This window comes from Canis lupus, chromosome 29, assembly GCF_003254725.2.
Source record: "Canis lupus dingo isolate Sandy chromosome 29, ASM325472v2, whole genome shotgun sequence".
Lineage (NCBI taxonomy): Eukaryota > Metazoa > Chordata > Mammalia > Carnivora > Canidae > Canis > Canis lupus.
This window is the reverse complement of record NC_064271.1, coordinates 16404489-16421785: the sequence shown is the minus strand read 5'-3', so window position 1 is coordinate 16421785 and position 17297 is coordinate 16404489. Positions and strand designations below refer to the sequence as shown.

The window sequence follows — 17297 nt, the reverse complement described above, 5'->3', positions numbered from 1 at the left end:
TGCGCCACCCAGGGATCCCCCCTTTAGGTTTTAAATAAAAGGAAAGAAAAATATGAAAGAAGGAAAAGAAATAGAACTGCAGTGATCAGCATTCTTTTGCTCCAAGGACAGTGGTTTATTTTGGCCCAGACATTTAATGTTAATTTGAGTTGTGAACTGTTAAGCTTATGAGCATTAAGATGCACTTCTGATCTATAGTAAATGTGTCTCTGTATGTTTATTTTAATAATGTCAATGGAATGATACCTGTTTGCACAAATACACGTTGTTAACTTCTAGGTTTTCTGCTGCTAGTTTGAGATCAGATCAATATTTCAATAAAAATTCTAGTGCTGGGGCAGCCCAGGTGGCTCAGCGGTTTAGTGCCGCCTTCGGCCAGGGTGTGATCCTGAAGACCCAGGATCGAGTCCACGTGGGGCTCCCTGCATGGAGCCTCCTTCTCCCTCTGCCTGTGTCTCTGCCTCTCTCGCTCTGTGTGTCTCTCATGAATAAATAAATAAAATCTTAAAAAAATATTTCTAGTGCTACAAAATCCTAGAATACCAATTTTAATTGAGTATCACCTGGTAACTGTAGTCACTTAGTATAAGATAGGGTTAGTATTTTTGAGTATCTGATTTTTCTTTTCTAAGTAAGTTCTGCACCCACCATGGGACTTGAACCCAGAACCCTAAGATCAAGAGTCATATGCTCTACTCAATGAGCCAGCCAGGCGCCTCACCGTTTTTTAAGTATGACATCTTAATCAAATAATATCTAATCTGATTATTGCTGGAAACCACAAAATAATTCTTACAGATTTACTGGTTTGCTTACAGCTACTAAGTTTTCTGAATGAGTGTGTGTGTATGTTTGTGTGTGCACATGTACATGTGCATGCTTTGTGCAATTTCTGTTTCTAACTGGAATGTGGTATTGGCAGTTAAAGTGCTGGTTCTCTGGAGTTTGGCATGTCCAGGCTGTTGTGTGACATGTGATGACCTAACTCCATCAAAATAACTGTGCAATCTTTATACATTTTGTCACAAAGTCCTTTAGTTTTCATCTGATACAAACAAAATCCTAAACTCTACATGAACTCAGACATTCAAAACTTCATGTTCTCATTAGGGAAATAATAAATACTGTTTTATTTTAGTATCAAAATGACACCACAAGATTAAAAAAATTTTTTTAGAGAATTTGTGGATTTTCTATGAAGGTGTATGGTTGGATGTCAGGCTGAGAAACACTGCCATGGATGATAGCCATTCATTCGTTCAACAATATTTATTGAGGCTACTGTGTGCCTGGCACAGGGAATCTAACAATCAACAAACTGCCTGCCCTTATGAACAGCCTTACAGTCTAACAGGGAAGGACAATAGACAAGTAACTATATAATTTCAGATAGTGATTGGTGCTGTAAAGAAAGTGAGCAGGATAGGGACATGGAGGGTGAAAAGGACAGAGGTGCTGTTTTAGAGAAGTTGTCAGGAATGGCATCTTGCTGGAGGTAACATCTGAGCAGATACATAAATGATTACCTGGGAAAAGTTTTCCGGTCAGAAGACGGGTAAGTGCAAAGGCCTTGAGATGGGAATGTACTCAGAGTGTTTGAGGACCAACAAGAAAAGTCAGTGCGGCAGAAGCACGAGCCAAGGAAATAATGTCTGAAGTAGTCAGGGGCCAGGTCACATAGGGTCCTGTAATGTAGTAAAGACTTTGCTGGTTCTTAGGGAAAAAAATGGGATGGTAGAAGGAATGCTTTAGGTAGACTAGAGGTGGAACTCCTGTCTCTGGAATTCAACTCTTTTTTAATCTTTTACCTTTCTTTTTTAAGCATTTATTTATTTATTTGAGAGAGAGGGAGAGAGAGAGAGAGAGAGACTATGAGCCAGAGGGGTAGAGGGAGAGGAAGAGAGTATCTTAAGCAGACTCTGTGCTGAGCACGGAGCCTGATGTGGGGCTCAATCGCAGACCCTGAGACCATGACCTGAGCTGAAACCAAGAGTTGGGCGCTTAACCAACTGTACTATCCAGGCACCCTCTTTTTTCCTTTCCTTTTTAAAATCAACTTTATTGAGGCATAATTTACACACACAAATGCACCCTTTTAAAAGTTGGATGAGTTTTGGGAAATGTATGTATCCATGTCCTCATCACCATAATCAAGATAAAGAATATTTCCATCATTCTAAGAAATTCCCTTGTTCCCTTTTCCAGCCAGTCTCCATCCCTTAACCCCCACCAGAGCCAGGAACTCACTGAAATTTGGGGAATCATTATTTTTAATGTAGACTTAGCAGCAGTAAGGACTTAGATCTGTGCGGTAAAGAGAGAGCCATAGGCAGATGTGGCTACTTAAATTTAAAATTAAATAAAGTTAAAAAACCAGTTCCTAAAAAAAAAAAAAAAAAAAAATTAAAAACCAGTTCCTCAGTTGCACTATCCACATTTCAAGTACCTAATAGCCACATGTAGCCAATGGCTGCCATATTGGACAGGACAGGCATACGACTTTTCCATCACTGCAGATAGTTCTGTTGGGCAACACAGAGATGTTACCCAGGTAGAATTTGACCTTTGCCATATGAAAGGTAGGCTAAGTTAAAAAAAAAAAAAAAAAAAAAAAGGTAGGCTAAGCAGCCTGAAGACTCAGTAAACCATACAAGTCACATTACCTAGTTGTATGTTACTATCTGTATTTATTACTTAATCACCAAGTAATTTAAAAGGCCAGTGGGAGGAGTGTTCACTTGGATGGCATGATAATGGCAACAATAATTATGGAGCTATTTACTACATAGAAATTCTTTCTCCATTACTAAGTGTAAAGGATATCCTACTTTTATTAAGGGAAATGGTGATTTCTCTTATAACTCATAAGGCACAATTTTGTTTTAAGTAAAATTAAACTCAAAATTATAGTCAATAAACTACATTTTTTTCTTTTTTGAAAGAGAGGATTCTGAAGCAAATATGCTGAAATATTAATATATGTTAAACCTGGTAGTGGGTACATGAGTATTTTTATATAATTTTTCTGTATACTTTTGAATGCTTGAAATGTTTTAAAAGAAAAAAGTAGGTTTTCATTTTAAATGTTGGACAAGAACATTTAATGTTATCAAGATTGTTCATGATGTGATTGAACAATTCAGGTTAAAAACAGTATGCACAATAGTATAGCATATGGTCAATATAAGATAAGAGTCAGTATAGCATAATGGTTAAACATACAGGCTCTGGACCCAGATTGCTTGGGTCTTAATTCTAATTATGCCACTTACTAGCAATGAATCATTTAAATAATCTCTCTGTACCTCAGTGCTCATCTGTAAAATAAGAATGATTATAATAGTATTTGGCTCAAAAAGATATTATAAAGATTAAGTAAATATACATAAAGACTCTGGTGAACAATAGATGCTCAATAAGTGTTAATTTAATAGCTACTCTGATGATGATACGATTTTGGATTCTTAAAACTTTTTTAGTAAAAAGCAAATTGAACAATACATAAAAAAACACAGTTAATAACTGTTAACTCTCATTAATAAGACTGATTTTAATTTCTTCATTTTTATTTATTTTCTAAGCATTCTATGTCAATTCCTTTTATACTTAAAACAACAAAAACATAAAACCAAAGTCTGGGCTTTAAGCCCATCCCCAGAAATGCCCTACAGTCTGGTAAACATGGATTTTTCAAGGGTGATCATTGGACCGGAAACACCAAAGAACTTGCTAGAAATGCAAATTCTCAGGCTCCAACCCAAATGCATTCATTCTGAGATGGAGCCCAGCAATCTATTTTAGCCTTATATTTGATTCTGTCAATCACTCAATTTTGAGAACTTCAATGCTAAGGCATAACCTGTAACTCTAGTTGACCCCTCTTACCTTTATATAATGAAAAATACTGCTAATCATTCATCTTCATTTTTTAAAAAAGATTTTATTATTTATTCATGAGAATACACAGAGGAGACAGAGAGAGAGAGGCAGAGGCACAGGCGGAGGGAGAAGCAGGCTCCATGCAGGGAGCCCGAAGTGGGGCTCGATCCCAGGTCTCCAGGATCACGTCGTGGGCTGCAGGAGGCGCTAAACCGCTGCACCACTGGGGCTGCCCTCTGCACTCTTCTTAAAAAAAGATCGTATTTGTTTACTTTAGACCTTTATTATTGCATGAGAGATAGCAGGGAGGGGCAGAGGGAGAGGAGGATAGAGAAGCTGAGCAGGGAGCCTCCGATGTGGGGGCTCTATCTCATTAACCCAGAGATGTGGACCTGAGCTGAAATCAAGAGTTGGACACTTAACCAACTAAGCCAGCCAGGCACCCCTCTCTGCAATTCTTATTCACAAAGTCCTCTTTCTACCCTTTGAAATACCTTCTTCATGAGCCTCTGAGAATAACTCCTTCTTGTCCCCAGTTACTGCCTGATACAGAAAATGAAAATGCTTTCTGGAGTCAGGCAGGTAGTATGTCTCAAGGGGACCTGGTATATGATATTAGAGAGTAAAATGCTGGCCACTGTGCAGAGATGTTCACATTAAAAAAAAAGTTGAACTGTTGCTGGCCAAACAAAAATGCATGTAAGCCAAGTTTGGCCACTGGCCACCAGTATGCACTCACTTCTTGGCTAACTCTCTCCAATCACTAAGCAGCTGTGATGTAGTGGAAAGAGTAAGGGAACGTGGAAGGAAACCTTGATTTGAAGCCCAGCTCTGCTACTTGCTAGCTCGCTGGTAATAATGATGATAATAATGTTAACCTTCCCAAGTTAAACTTTCTCATCTGTATAATAAAAACAATACTCCCTATCTCACAGGACTGTTTTAAAGATTAAGATAATATTCTTAAGAACACCCACCCTACAACAAGCTCTTAATAAATATTTCATAGCACCTGTGATACTTATATTCTTGTGTTGTTTTGATTGATGACATGCTTTATTCTACCTCTATTTATGAACAATTTGGTTGAACCTTTTTCTTCTGTTAGACTCTGAGTTCTTTTGGGTTAGAGATAGCCTTCTGCGTCCCTTTAAGTTCCTACAATACGTATTTCAGTAACTAAGTCCTTTGTCCACTCTGACCTTTAACAAAAGCTTGTGACACAAAGTCTGATTGGGGGATGAATCTGGAGGAACACAGTCAACTCTTAGTACAGATGTGTATTTCATATAATATGTGGCTGGGGAACTTGGGTGGTTCACTTGGTTAAGTGTCATGATCCAGGGGTTTTGGGATTGAGCCCAGCATCAGGTCTCCCTGCTCAGTGAGGAGTCTGCTTCTCCCTCTTCCCCTGCCTTCCCCTTGTTTGTGCTCTAATAAATAATCTTTTTTAAAAAAAAGTATGTGGCTGACTTATAACAATCACCAAAGTGAAAAAGTTATGATTCTCTTCTTTTACCAATGTAAAAGAGAATATACAACGATGGTTGTTCTCTTAAGTGGATGCATCTTGCTTTTGCATTTACTAGGTTTGCTAACAGCAATACAGGAATTTTAGAAGCGTCATATTAGAAATTTATGGGAGAAAAAAGGGTTTCAGTTTTAACTACATTTTGACAATTCAGAGAGAAGTGATGCTGCGATAATCATGGTAGAAGAGGTATATATCAGAGCAGCTACTATTAGGGGCTCAGTTCATTTTCCCATCTGGAATACTGAGACAAGAAAAAGAACTAATAGGGATCTCATAAAGTTCCTGTGAAAGTTACTAGATAAGTCATGGAATTTGGGGAGAAGAGGAGGGAAGCATGTTATAGATCTCACGTAAGCATTACATCTCGTGTAAGCAGGTTAGAAACTTTCCACACTCCCATAGCCTTATAAGAAACTACATGTCAGGGACACCTGGGTGGCTCAGCGGTTGGGCACCTGCCTTTGGCCAGGTCGTGATCCTGGGATCTGGGATCGAGTCCCATATCGGGCTCCCTGCGATGAGCCTGCTTCTCCCTCTGCCTGTGTCTCTGCCTCTCTCTCTCTCTCTCTCTCTCTCATGAATAAATAAATAAATCTTAAAAAAAAAAAAAGCCACATGTCATATTTTGTCCTAACAAAGTTTTCTTACTTATGCCCTTACCCATGCCCTCTAAATACATGTAAAAATCTAATTCACATATTGAACTTGGCATGGTTAACATCATTGCTCCTTTGTGAACTTTCTTACTTTCTGAACTTTGCATCTACACACTTGTTAATAAGTGATTTGTAGGTTAAATGACCTAATTTAACTCTAGAATTGATTGAAAACTTAACTCCTCTCCTTCCTCCTATTAACTATGCTTTACACCAGAGTATTTTTTTTTCCTCTCCAAAGTATCATTTTTACAACTAGGGGAACTATAGTAACAGATGGGTTTAAATGTCAGATTTAGTTTGGGAAGGATGTTTCTAACTAATCAAGGTTCCACGTGGGGACAATGGATCAGTCAACTGGACTGTGCATGACAAGCTTTAGAGGCTACCCATTTCCTCAGTAGGGTAGGAAGTGGTTATTTTATCAAGTATAATTCAGAATGACACATTCAGATGCAATTTAAAAAATATATATCACTGTTCATATGTATTTTCACTAAGGAAAATTTGCCTTGGTGATGTCAAAACATAAAAGTGCATGCCAGTGTACATGCTGCTGTCATCTTTCAGGTGCTCTGAAGCTTTCATAATTAAATTCTTTGGATTTTGTATGAGGAAAATAAAATTTCACTGCAGGTGTAACTTCGCAGTAACAGTAGACAATTTCCACTTACTGGGCACAATTTCTCAACTTATAAACACTCAATTAAAAACCAGTTCTATCACGTATAGAACACGTTACCATGAAACCACGGTCAGAATATAAACAAACAACTTTTCCTGCATGCATTACGAAAACCTTTATTGAAAATTATCTCCTTCAAGATAAGTAACATTGGTCAGAATATAAACAAACAACTTTTCCTGCATGCATTACAAAAAACTTTATTGAAAATTATCTCCTTCAAGATAAGAACATTACCTATCTTGTATGAAGGTAACATCATTTTTGCATGAACCAGGAAGAATTGGGTGAGAAAATAACATTTGAAGAGTTTCTCTTTCAAACCTATCACTTCTGAAGAAAACTGTAGACAATAATCAGGGTGAAAGTCAGTTCTAATCCCTTTAGGAGTGTCTTACAGATGGTTCATTTCAAAGCATCAAATTCTATTTACTCAAAAAACCTAATAAGGTAAACAATTCCCTTGGCAGCTGCAGAAGACTCAAATGACCTCATGGACTGCTCTGATGTATCTATTTTGTGCCAAATGTTTCAGAAATTTTGAGACAGTTCACTTATCTAAGGTTTCAGAAAGCAAGAATTTCCAGAATAAGTGAAAGGGGCTGACTGTACAATAATAACTAAAACAATACTGGCTTTCTATGAACGTATCAATGTGTTTTGCATGAAGAGACAGTTTCCAAGTAAACAATAAAATAAAGCTCTGCTGCCTTAAGGATAAACATCTTTACCACTTCTTGAGTCACTATGAGACTCAGAGGCCTAACAAAAGGCCTGAGCTTAACAGCTCTTTTCTTTTGTAGAAACTAGTGTAAAAAGCACTTTCTGGTTCTGAAATACACTGATGATTTGACCTTGGACAAGACACTTAGCTCCTAGTCTGTTTCCATAACTGTAAATGCAATCAACAATATCTGGTAACATATTACCAGATGGGACTGGTGGGAGAATGAAATGACATACGCGAACTTATTATGTAAATTATAAAGCAATAGTAATGGGAAGTTATTATTTTATATAAAATTGGGCCTAACTTTTCCTGCCTATGTTCCTGTCTGTAAAATAGGTAAGGATTGATCTGAATCCTAACCGTCACTTACTGGCTGTGTGAACCTGAGGAAGTAATTTCCTTTCTGGACGTGTTTTCTAACAAGGTTATTATGAAGATCAAATGACGGCGTGTATGTAAAAGCTGAGACAGAAATATATTAATAACTTAATAACTGATAGCTGGAGAGGACCAGAAGGAGCAAACTGTATCTAGTGAAAAGGACCTGTATGTATATATGACTCTATACGTACCCAAGGTATTGTTATTTGTAAACTGTAAAGACGCACAAGGAACTAGGAAACAAATGGCGCCTCAGTGACCCTCAGCAGAGAGGGGGAAAAAAAGGCAGAAAAGGGGATTTAGGCATCTCAGTGGTTTGGGATGGAAGTAGGAATGAGAACAGAGAAGTGTGGCAGAAAAAAAGACCTTAAGAAACACTCAGAGAATCAATTCATTGTTTTCCCCGTTTCTTTTACGACCTCCAGTCTAGATTAGACCTTTCATTCAACTTCCCAGCCCGCCATATCGCTGGACATTTATTTACTGTACCTTCTTCACTGAGAGCCTTTCATTCCCCTCCCCTTCTAGGAGTCGTGAACTTCAGACCCTCCGCTTCCGACACCCATTCCCTTTAATTCTGTTTTTACCAAGCTTCCCTGTAGCCTTCTCTCCGCCTAAGGGGGAAGTGAGGCTAAACGCACCGCAGGGCATTCTAGGAAATGTGGTCTCTCGTTCTCTTTTGCTTGCGCCCCAGAATCGGGAAGACGACAAAGGAGATCCAGTTAAAACTACAACTCCCGGCAGGCAACGTGAGTGACTATCTTCCTTTCTGCCCCCCCCTCCCTATTGCCTTCCTCTTCCTCCTCTCCGCGGGTGCCGAACCTCTTGGCCTCACGGTATTTGTAGTTCTTTCTGGATCCGAGATCCTAGCACTCAACGACCGGGAGAGAGTCTGCAAGACTCTAATTCCCAGAGGGCAGAGCGGCAGCTGCGCCTGCGCACTCTCAGTGAGGGCGTGTATGTCTGTGTGTCTGAGGGGAGAGAGAGAGCGAGAGTGAGTGAGTGTGAGTGCTGGGTAGGGTGGTGGCCGTTACGTTCGGGGCAACGGCTACGGCAGTGGAGAAGTAAGAAGAGAAACAACGTCCGGCGCTTCCGCCTTCGCTTAGGAGGAGGAGGAGGAGCTGGTAGGGAAAGGAAAGTGATTCGCCCGGGGCCTGGACTAGAGAGAGTCGGGCTGGTGGGGGTCTGGGCTATGAGCCTTTGAGGGTCGCTTGGGACGCGGAGCGAGACACGAGAGCCGAGAGGTATGTCTCAGCCGCCGCCGCCGCCTCCGCTGCCGCCGCCACCTCCTCCCCCTGAGGCTCCGCAGACTCCGCCGTCCCTGGCGGCGGCGGCTCCTCCGGGGGGGCTCTCGAAACGGAGAGACCGGAGAATCCTCTCCGGGAGCTGCCCGGATCCCAAGTGCCAGGCGCGTCTGTTCTTCCCGGCCTCCGGTTCTGTCAGCATCGAGTGTACCGAGTGCGGACAGCGGCACGAGCAGCAACAGCTGCTGGGGGTGGAGGAGGTGACCGACCCGGACGTAGTGCTACACAACCTGCTGCGGAACGCTCTGCTCGGGGTGACAGGGGCACCCAAGAAGAACACGGAACTGGTAAAGGTGATGGGCCTTTCTAACTACCACTGCAAATTGTTGTCGCCCATATTAGCTCGCTATGGAATGGATAAACAGACAGGCAGGGCTAAGCTTCTCCGGGACATGAACCAGGGTGAACTGTTCGATTGCGCTTTACTAGGGGACCGCGCCTTCCTCATCGAACCAGAGCATGTTAACACGGTGGGCTATGGCAAGGACCGCTCCGGAAGCCTCCTGTATTTGCATGACACTCTTGAGGACATCAAGCGGGCCAATAAAAGCCAGGAATGCCTCATTCCAGTTCACGTGGACGGGGATGGACACTGCTTGGTGCATGCTGTGTCCCGGGCTCTAGTAGGCCGGGAGCTCTTCTGGCATGCCTTGAGAGAGAATCTTAAACAACACTTTCAGCAGCACCTGGCCCAGTATCAAGCCCTGTTCCATGACTTCATTGATGCCGCTGAATGGGAGGACATCATCAACGAGTGTGACCCTTTGTTTGTACCACCTGAGGGTGTTCCTTTGGGCTTGAGGAACATCCACATATTTGGTCTTGCCAATGTATTACATCGCCCTATTATTCTGCTAGATTCTCTCAGTGGCATGAGGAGCTCTGGTGATTATTCAGCTACCTTTCTGCCTGGGCTTATCCCTGCAGAGAAGTGCACAGGGAGAGATGGCCATTTGAACAAACCAATCTGTATTGCATGGAGTAGCTCTGGTAGAAACCATTATATCCCCTTGGTAGGCATTAAAGGGGCTGCTTTGCCCAAATTGCCTATGAATTTGCTGCCTAAAGCGTGGGGTGTGCCTCAGGACCTTATTAAAAAGTACATTAAACTTGAGGAGGATGGTGGTTGTGTTATTGGAGGAGACAGAAGTTTGCAGGATAAATACTTACTTAGGCTTGTTGCTGCTATGGAAGAAGTTTTCATGGACAAACATGGTATCCATCCTAGTTTGGTTGCTGATGTCCATCAGTATTTCTACAGGAGGACTGGGGTGATAGGAGTTCAGCCTGAAGAAGTCACAGCAGCTGCTAAGAAAGCAGTAATGGATAATCGCCTTCACAAATGTTTGCTCTGTGGTGCCCTTTCTGAACTTCATGTTCCTCCAGAGTGGTTGGCTCCAGGAGGGAAACTGTATAACCTGGCAAAAAGTACTCATGGACAGCTGAGGCCTGACAAAAATTATAGCTTTCCCTTGAACAATTTAGTTTGCTCATATGATTCAGTGAAAGATGTTCTGGTACCAGACTATGGATTGAGTAACCTGACAGCTTGTAATTGGTGCCATGGCACATCAGTGCGAAGGGTCAGAGGAGATGGGTCTATTGTATATTTGGATGGGGACAGAACTAATTCTAGGTCCACTGGTGGCAAATGTGGTTGTGGATTCAAACATTTTTGGGATGGTAAAGAGTATGACAATCTACCAGAAGCTTTTCCTATAACTTTGGAATGGGGTGGAAGAGTGGTCAGAGAAACAGTATATTGGTTCCAGTATGAAAGTGATCCATCTTTGAATAGTAATGTTTATGATGTTGCAATGAAACTTGTTACCAAGCACTTTCCAGGTGAATTTGGGAGTGAAATCCTAGTTCAGAAAGTTGTCCACACTATATTGCATCAGACTGCCAAAAAGAATCCTGATGATTATACTCCTGTAAATATAGATGGTGCTCATGCCCAAAGAGTTGGAGATGTACAAGGACAAGAGTCGGAGTCTCAGCTCCCAACTAAAATTATTCTTACCGGACAGAAAACAAAAACTTTGCACAAGGAGGAGTTAAACATGAGTAAAACTGAAAGAACTATTCAACAGAATATTACAGAACAGGCTGCTGTAATGCAGAAACGGAAAACAGAGAAGTTAAAACAAGAACCAAAAGGGCAGCCCAGGACTGTTTCACCTAGTACCATTCGTGATGGTCCATCCTCTGCACCTGCTACCCCTACCAAGGCTCCCTATTCACCAACAACTTCTAAGGAGAAAAAGATCCGAATAACAACTAATGATGGACGACAGTCCATGGTTACACTTAAGTCTTCAACAACCTTTTTTGAACTTCAGGAAAGCATAGCCAGAGAATTTAACATTCCTCCATATTTACAGTGTATTCGATATGGCTTTCCTCCTAAAGAGTTAATGCCACCCCAGGCAGGAATGGAAAAGGAGCCAGTTCCTTTACAGCATGGTGACAGAATTTCAATAGAGATTCTGAAAAGTAAAGCAGAAGGTGGTCAGTCTGCTGCAGCACACTCGGCCCACACTGTGAAACAAGAAGAGATTGCTGTTACTGGTAAACTATCTAAGGAACTTCAGGAGCAAGCTGACAAAGAAATGTACTCCTTGTGTCTTTTAGCAACATTGATGGGTAAGATCATTTTAATCTAGATAGTATTTCTTAATTGTGATTATAATGGCGCTGAGTTTTTGTGTTGTCTTCGTGAAAAAGTCTGGTCATCGTAAAAACTCTTTGATTATATATGTATTTTAGGAGATTATTTTTTTCAGGTTTTTTGTTTTTGTTTTTACAGTTAATGGATATATGTTAGTATGATTCTCTATTGAGTAAATGTTTAGGACAACATAACTAAGAAAGTGAAAGTAGTCCCTTAACTGTCACCAGATTATTTAACTATAACTTACTGTAATTTTTTAATAGCCTTATGATATATATCTATTTAAAACCTTTTAAAATGTTTTCCTCCCTGGGCTCTCTATTGAGCCTGCCCACTTTGTCCCTTTTTCATTTATTTTTAAATTTTCTTTTCCTGCATGTCATGTGATTTCAGGACTTCCTGTTTGATGAATTGCAGTTTCTGGTGTTTATATTCTCACTGCACTCCCACCTAATAGTCTCTGTCCTCCATTTCCTGTTCTTCCTTTCCAGAAGTTCATCACATTTTTATTTGTAATTAGGATTTCTGTTTAAGTAATTTTCTTGCGTAGTGACTCTCTGCCATCAATTGTAACTATTATAACTCATGAGAAATACAAGAAACAGAGGTAAATGCTTAGGAAGCATTTCTTTTTAATAATTCAGCATAAATTAAAAATATCAACCAAATATATAATCTAAAGCTTTAGATGATTTTGGGATATGATCCAATGGTGCACTTTTAACATTATTTTTATTTGCTTAATCTTTGTTTTTAAAATCACTCTTAATATGCTTTACTAAGGCTTAAGGTAGAATTAAAATTTATATTACATATTAGAAGAGCCTTATTTTTGCTGAGATTAGAGGTTTTAACTGGAAAAGTGGTCTGGGTTTTGATTCTCTCTTCTAAGAGTAGTAAATATCAGTGAATTGAGCCTTGACCTACCAAAATGAAGATTATTTATTCCTGGCTTGTTAAATTTGGCTCTAAAAGACCTGTACACGTTTGTAACTTGATATTGATATTGCTGGTTTTATTTTGGCAGATATAGCCATCAAATTGGGGGAGAGTTTTTAGTTTCTTAGAGACTGCATTAAAAAGAGGAAAGATTGTGTGATCTTTGGAGTCAGAAAGGCCTAGAATTTGAATCTTGGCTCCAGTACTTATTAACATAGTGATTCAGACAAGCTGCTTAACTCCCTAATACTTTAGTAGCCTCTTCTCTATAAAATACCCTTTGTAGTTGGTACACAGGGCAACAATAAAATATGCCCAGAACTCTGGGAATTAAATAACATCAGCAGAGAATGGATAAAATTAGATATATGCAGAAGATACTTTAAAAACTGACAATCCTCCAGGTCAAAAAATAGGAAAGAGAAGGTCTTCCTCAATAGAAGATTAACTTTGGAGGATGTGGCTCATCTCTTGTCTAACCTTGGATGCTCAGTTCCTAGTATAGTGCACAGCAGATTGTAGGCACTTTGAAATGTTTTTGATTGGATTAAATAGATGACATTACATGTCTAAAGAAAGTCTGTGTCAGCAGAAATGGAATGGATGGTCAGCATTGAACATTGAAAAAGTTGAAAAGCAGAATTTGGCACTGTTTATACACTGCTGTACAAAGGGAAAAGATACATCATCCGGGGTTCATGAAAATTCTGGTAACTAGAACGGTAATCTCTAGGGGTAGGAATATTTCATTAGTCCTTACCATAGCCTGGCTGAAAGAACTGTATCCCTTTAGTGATTCTGTATTCATCTTCTGAACACTCATTTAACTTTCTGATATAAGTATTAATGTACAGCTGAGAGTGCAGATGAAGATTGCATACACCTAGAAGGTTGTGTTCTCCATTGTAGATAAATAAATTGGCAAAGGTGAGATTATGATCAGTACTCTAAGTCTGGTCAGCATAATAATATATTTTATAATGAAAATTAGTAAAATATATTCTGGTTTATAATTAGTCACTTCTTGAGTTTAGTTTGAGGTTTTTGGACCTAAATATCTGAATGCTAGACTGTGGACTGCAATGAGTTCAACAAGATGATGTCTTCCTGTTACAATCCCTTCCATCTTTGCCTCTAACATTTATGTTAACTGCCCTATAAATCCACACATATGTTTAAATCTTCTATTCCCAACACAAAATTTGAGCATAAAAAGAGTATTTTATTAATTTCATACTGTAGCAATAGAGAGATTTTCTGTTATAAAGTACTAAGAGAGTGCTAGGCCTGTAATCCCTCTATTAAACTTTTTTTTTTTACCTCCAATTTTCTTATAACTGTATTTGAATTATGTAGAAGATAATCTTTTTTTTTCTTTTTTTTTTTTTTTTTTGAGAGAGAGAAATACAAATTGGGGAGGGGGACAGAGGGAGAAAGAATCCTAAGCAGACTCCATGTCCAGCACAGACCCCAATGAAGGGCTCAATCCCATGACCTCGAGACCATGACCTGAGCCAAAATAAAGAGTGGAACACCCAACTGACTGACCCACCCAGGTGCCCCTAGAAGAGATATTCTTAATAAAAGTGATGTGTTGATAAAAATGTCAATTTGGGGAGATATTTAGATACACACAGACATGCACACACATGCATATAACAACCTATGTAAAGAGTGCTGGGGAACTATTGATATTTAGTTGGAGAGGGCTGGAAAATGGAAAATGCAGTGCTTATTTAGAAAATTGCAAATTTCAAAATGCAGAAATTACTTTGTGAATTACCAGATGTGAATTAAGCTGCTGATAGGTTAGTTTAGAAGAATTCATGAAGCCTTTTGCTCTTCGAATAGCTGGCTGCTTCTCATTTAGTTTAGGCTTAAATACCGCCTTAAAGAGGCTTTCTCCTGACCATTATCTAAGGGTTTGAGAGACCCTTGCTAACTGCTTGAAGTAGATCGCCTCTAGCATTGTACCCTGTTCATTTCTCTCATACCCTATTACAAGTTTTTGTTATCTTATTTGTTGGTAGTAATTAATTTGCTTACCCTACTGTATTATAAACTACACGAAGGCAGAGATGGTAGCCTTTTTTATTCACTGATGAATACTTTATCAGTTCGTACATGGCTTGGCACTTACTAGGTGCCAAATAAATGCTTGCTGAATGAATGAATGCAAATTTTTTTCTGCAAAATGAGTGTTTTGCTATGAGCTAGAGATTGTGCTGGAGATATGAAAATGAATGAGACACAGTCCTTGCCTTCTGTAAACTTACCTGCAGGATCTCAACTGAGGGCATTATAATTATTATTTATATCAACAGATGCATCAGTCTTTTGCTCAGTGTGAGCATTCATGGACATAGTCACTTTGAATATATGATGATAGTTTAAAATGAAATAATGTTCTACCTGTAGTAATTCACATTTTAATCTGCTTTATCCAGACTACTTGGAGGTTATTGAACAATTTTTGCAGACTATTATCTTCATTATTTATATGTGAGTGACTTTGACTCTGGCATTACAAGATATGTTATTAAATTTTGTCTTAGATCATTTTTTGGTGGATTTTCTATGTGGTAGGCATGACAGATGGTGTATCATCCATCATAAATTCTAGGCTAATTTCTTTTTTCATAGTATTGCAATAAGTTTCTAGTTAATTTTCTTTTCCAAGAGATAAGACAAATTTGCAAAAAACAGAATCTGTCAGTTCGGAGTTGCTTTAACAGAATTGAGCCACTTGTGATATTTACCTCACTTCACTACAAAGGTTAGCAGCCTTTCAGGAATTGAGAAACTTACTTGATTTTTATATATTTTTTTATTTTCCTAAAAGGTGCATATAGATACATCTTCAGATAAATGTATATTATACATGAATTTATACTATCATACTTTGTTTTTTTTTTTTTTTGTTTTGTTTTTTTACTATCATACTTTGAAGATTAGGTTAAACATTGATTCTGTTCCTTTATGTATTCAACTACTTTGACACCTTTTATATTCCTTCATATTTTTTTAATTATAAGCTAATATTTTTAAATATTCAAGGAATATGTTAGTTGTCTTTAACATTTTTACTTCCCAGAGAAAATCAGACTGTATGTATGTGTAAACATTTACACACAGGTTTGTGTGCATATATATGATAAATACATCTTTTAATGCTAATGATGCTAAAAGTCATAGGTGCTGGATACTCTTCAGGGACTCAGTCTAAGGAGAGAAACAGACATGCCTTTCTTAGAAATGGTTTTGACTATTGATGAGGTAGCTACATTTTTAGATGGGATGATCTGTAGGAAGGTTGGAGAGATGGCAACAATTATTTCAGCTAATGAATAGCTTTAGGATTATTTCTAGTAGAAACAGTTGCATGTTCCTAGTTTAAATTTATATTTTGGTCAGTTTATTTTATGATCATAGGTACTTCAGATTTTATTTTAAGCATCTTGCAGGGACTCTTTAAAAATATATTTGTTTTTTCTAAGTGTATTTGTTTAGTAATCTCTACACCCAGTGCGGGGTTCAAACTCACGACCCCAAGATCAAGAGTCTTGTTCTCTTCCAACTGAGCCAGCCAGGTGCCCCTAAAAAGATTTCATTTCATTACTTAGCCAGAGAAGAGATCTTGCCATCTATGACAACATGACAATACACATACTATGTTGAATATATTTTATTGTTTACTGTGAAGAAAGATGAATTATAAAGTAAAATTAATTGACTAATAAAAATAAGAGTTAGTATAATATTTCCTAGATGCTTTACCAAGCTATTCCTATTCTCAAAGAGTTTGCTTTCTAATGGAATAGTAGAAAAATACTCCTTTCCTTTTTTTGTAAGATCTATTCTCTTAGTAACTTTCAAACATATAGTATTATTAACCATAGTCACCATGCTGTACATTACATCCCCATGACTTATTTGTTTGAAAACTGGAAGTTTGTAACTAAAAGTCTTTCCCTTTGTTAAAAGGAAAAACCTCGTTTATACTGTTCATTCATATGCATTCATTCAATGAATGTTGAGTGCTACTCTCTTCCCAGCACTGTGTCTGGCCCTGGGAATAGAAAGTCAGTTAGACCCTTGACCTTTTCCTGACTTTGAGAAGCTAGTCGAGAAGGGGAAGCAGAAAAGTACACTAAATTAATCCGCAGTGTGATGAGGGCTGTGGTGCTCATATGCATAGGACTAGCAAGGAGGGTACCTACCTACCTGCTACTGAAGAATCCGAGGAAGTGATGCCTAAATGGAATTTTATTTTATTTTATTTTATTATTTTTTAATTTATTTATGATAGTCACAGAGAGAGAGAGAGGCAGAGACAAGGCAGAGGGAGAAGCAGCCTCCATGCACTGGGAGCCCGACGTGGGACTCGATCCCGAGTCTCCAGGATTGCGCCCTGGGCCAAAGGCAGGCGCCAAACCGCTGCGCCACACTGCTGCGCCACCCAGGGATCCCCCTAAATGGAGTTTTAAAGAATATATAGCAATTATTGACCTTTGG

The 17297-nt window shown here is 39.0% G+C and overlaps 2 protein-coding genes across 3 annotated transcripts in view; one reads left to right on the top strand and one right to left on the bottom strand.

Moving 5' to 3' along the window:
• SGK3 (serum/glucocorticoid regulated kinase family member 3) overlaps positions 1–8499 on the bottom strand; it is a 180987-nt gene extending 172488 nt beyond the window's left edge. Inside the window, exon 1 of the mRNA XM_049103851.1 lies at positions 8355–8499. The gene's annotated coding sequence lies outside the window, so the exon portion shown is untranslated. The remainder of the gene's footprint in view (positions 1–8354) is intronic.
• A 303-nt stretch (positions 8500–8802) lies between these two features.
• Positions 8803–17297, top strand: part of VCPIP1 (valosin containing protein interacting protein 1) — a 30499-nt gene continuing 22004 nt past the window's right edge. For both annotated transcript variants that reach the window (XM_049103848.1, XM_025477879.3), the window contains exon 1: positions 8803–11815. In XM_049103848.1, the coding sequence (XP_048959805.1) occupies positions 9112–11815 (2704 nt within the window). In that variant the 5' untranslated portion in view covers positions 8803–9111. The remainder of the gene's footprint in view (positions 11816–17297) is intronic.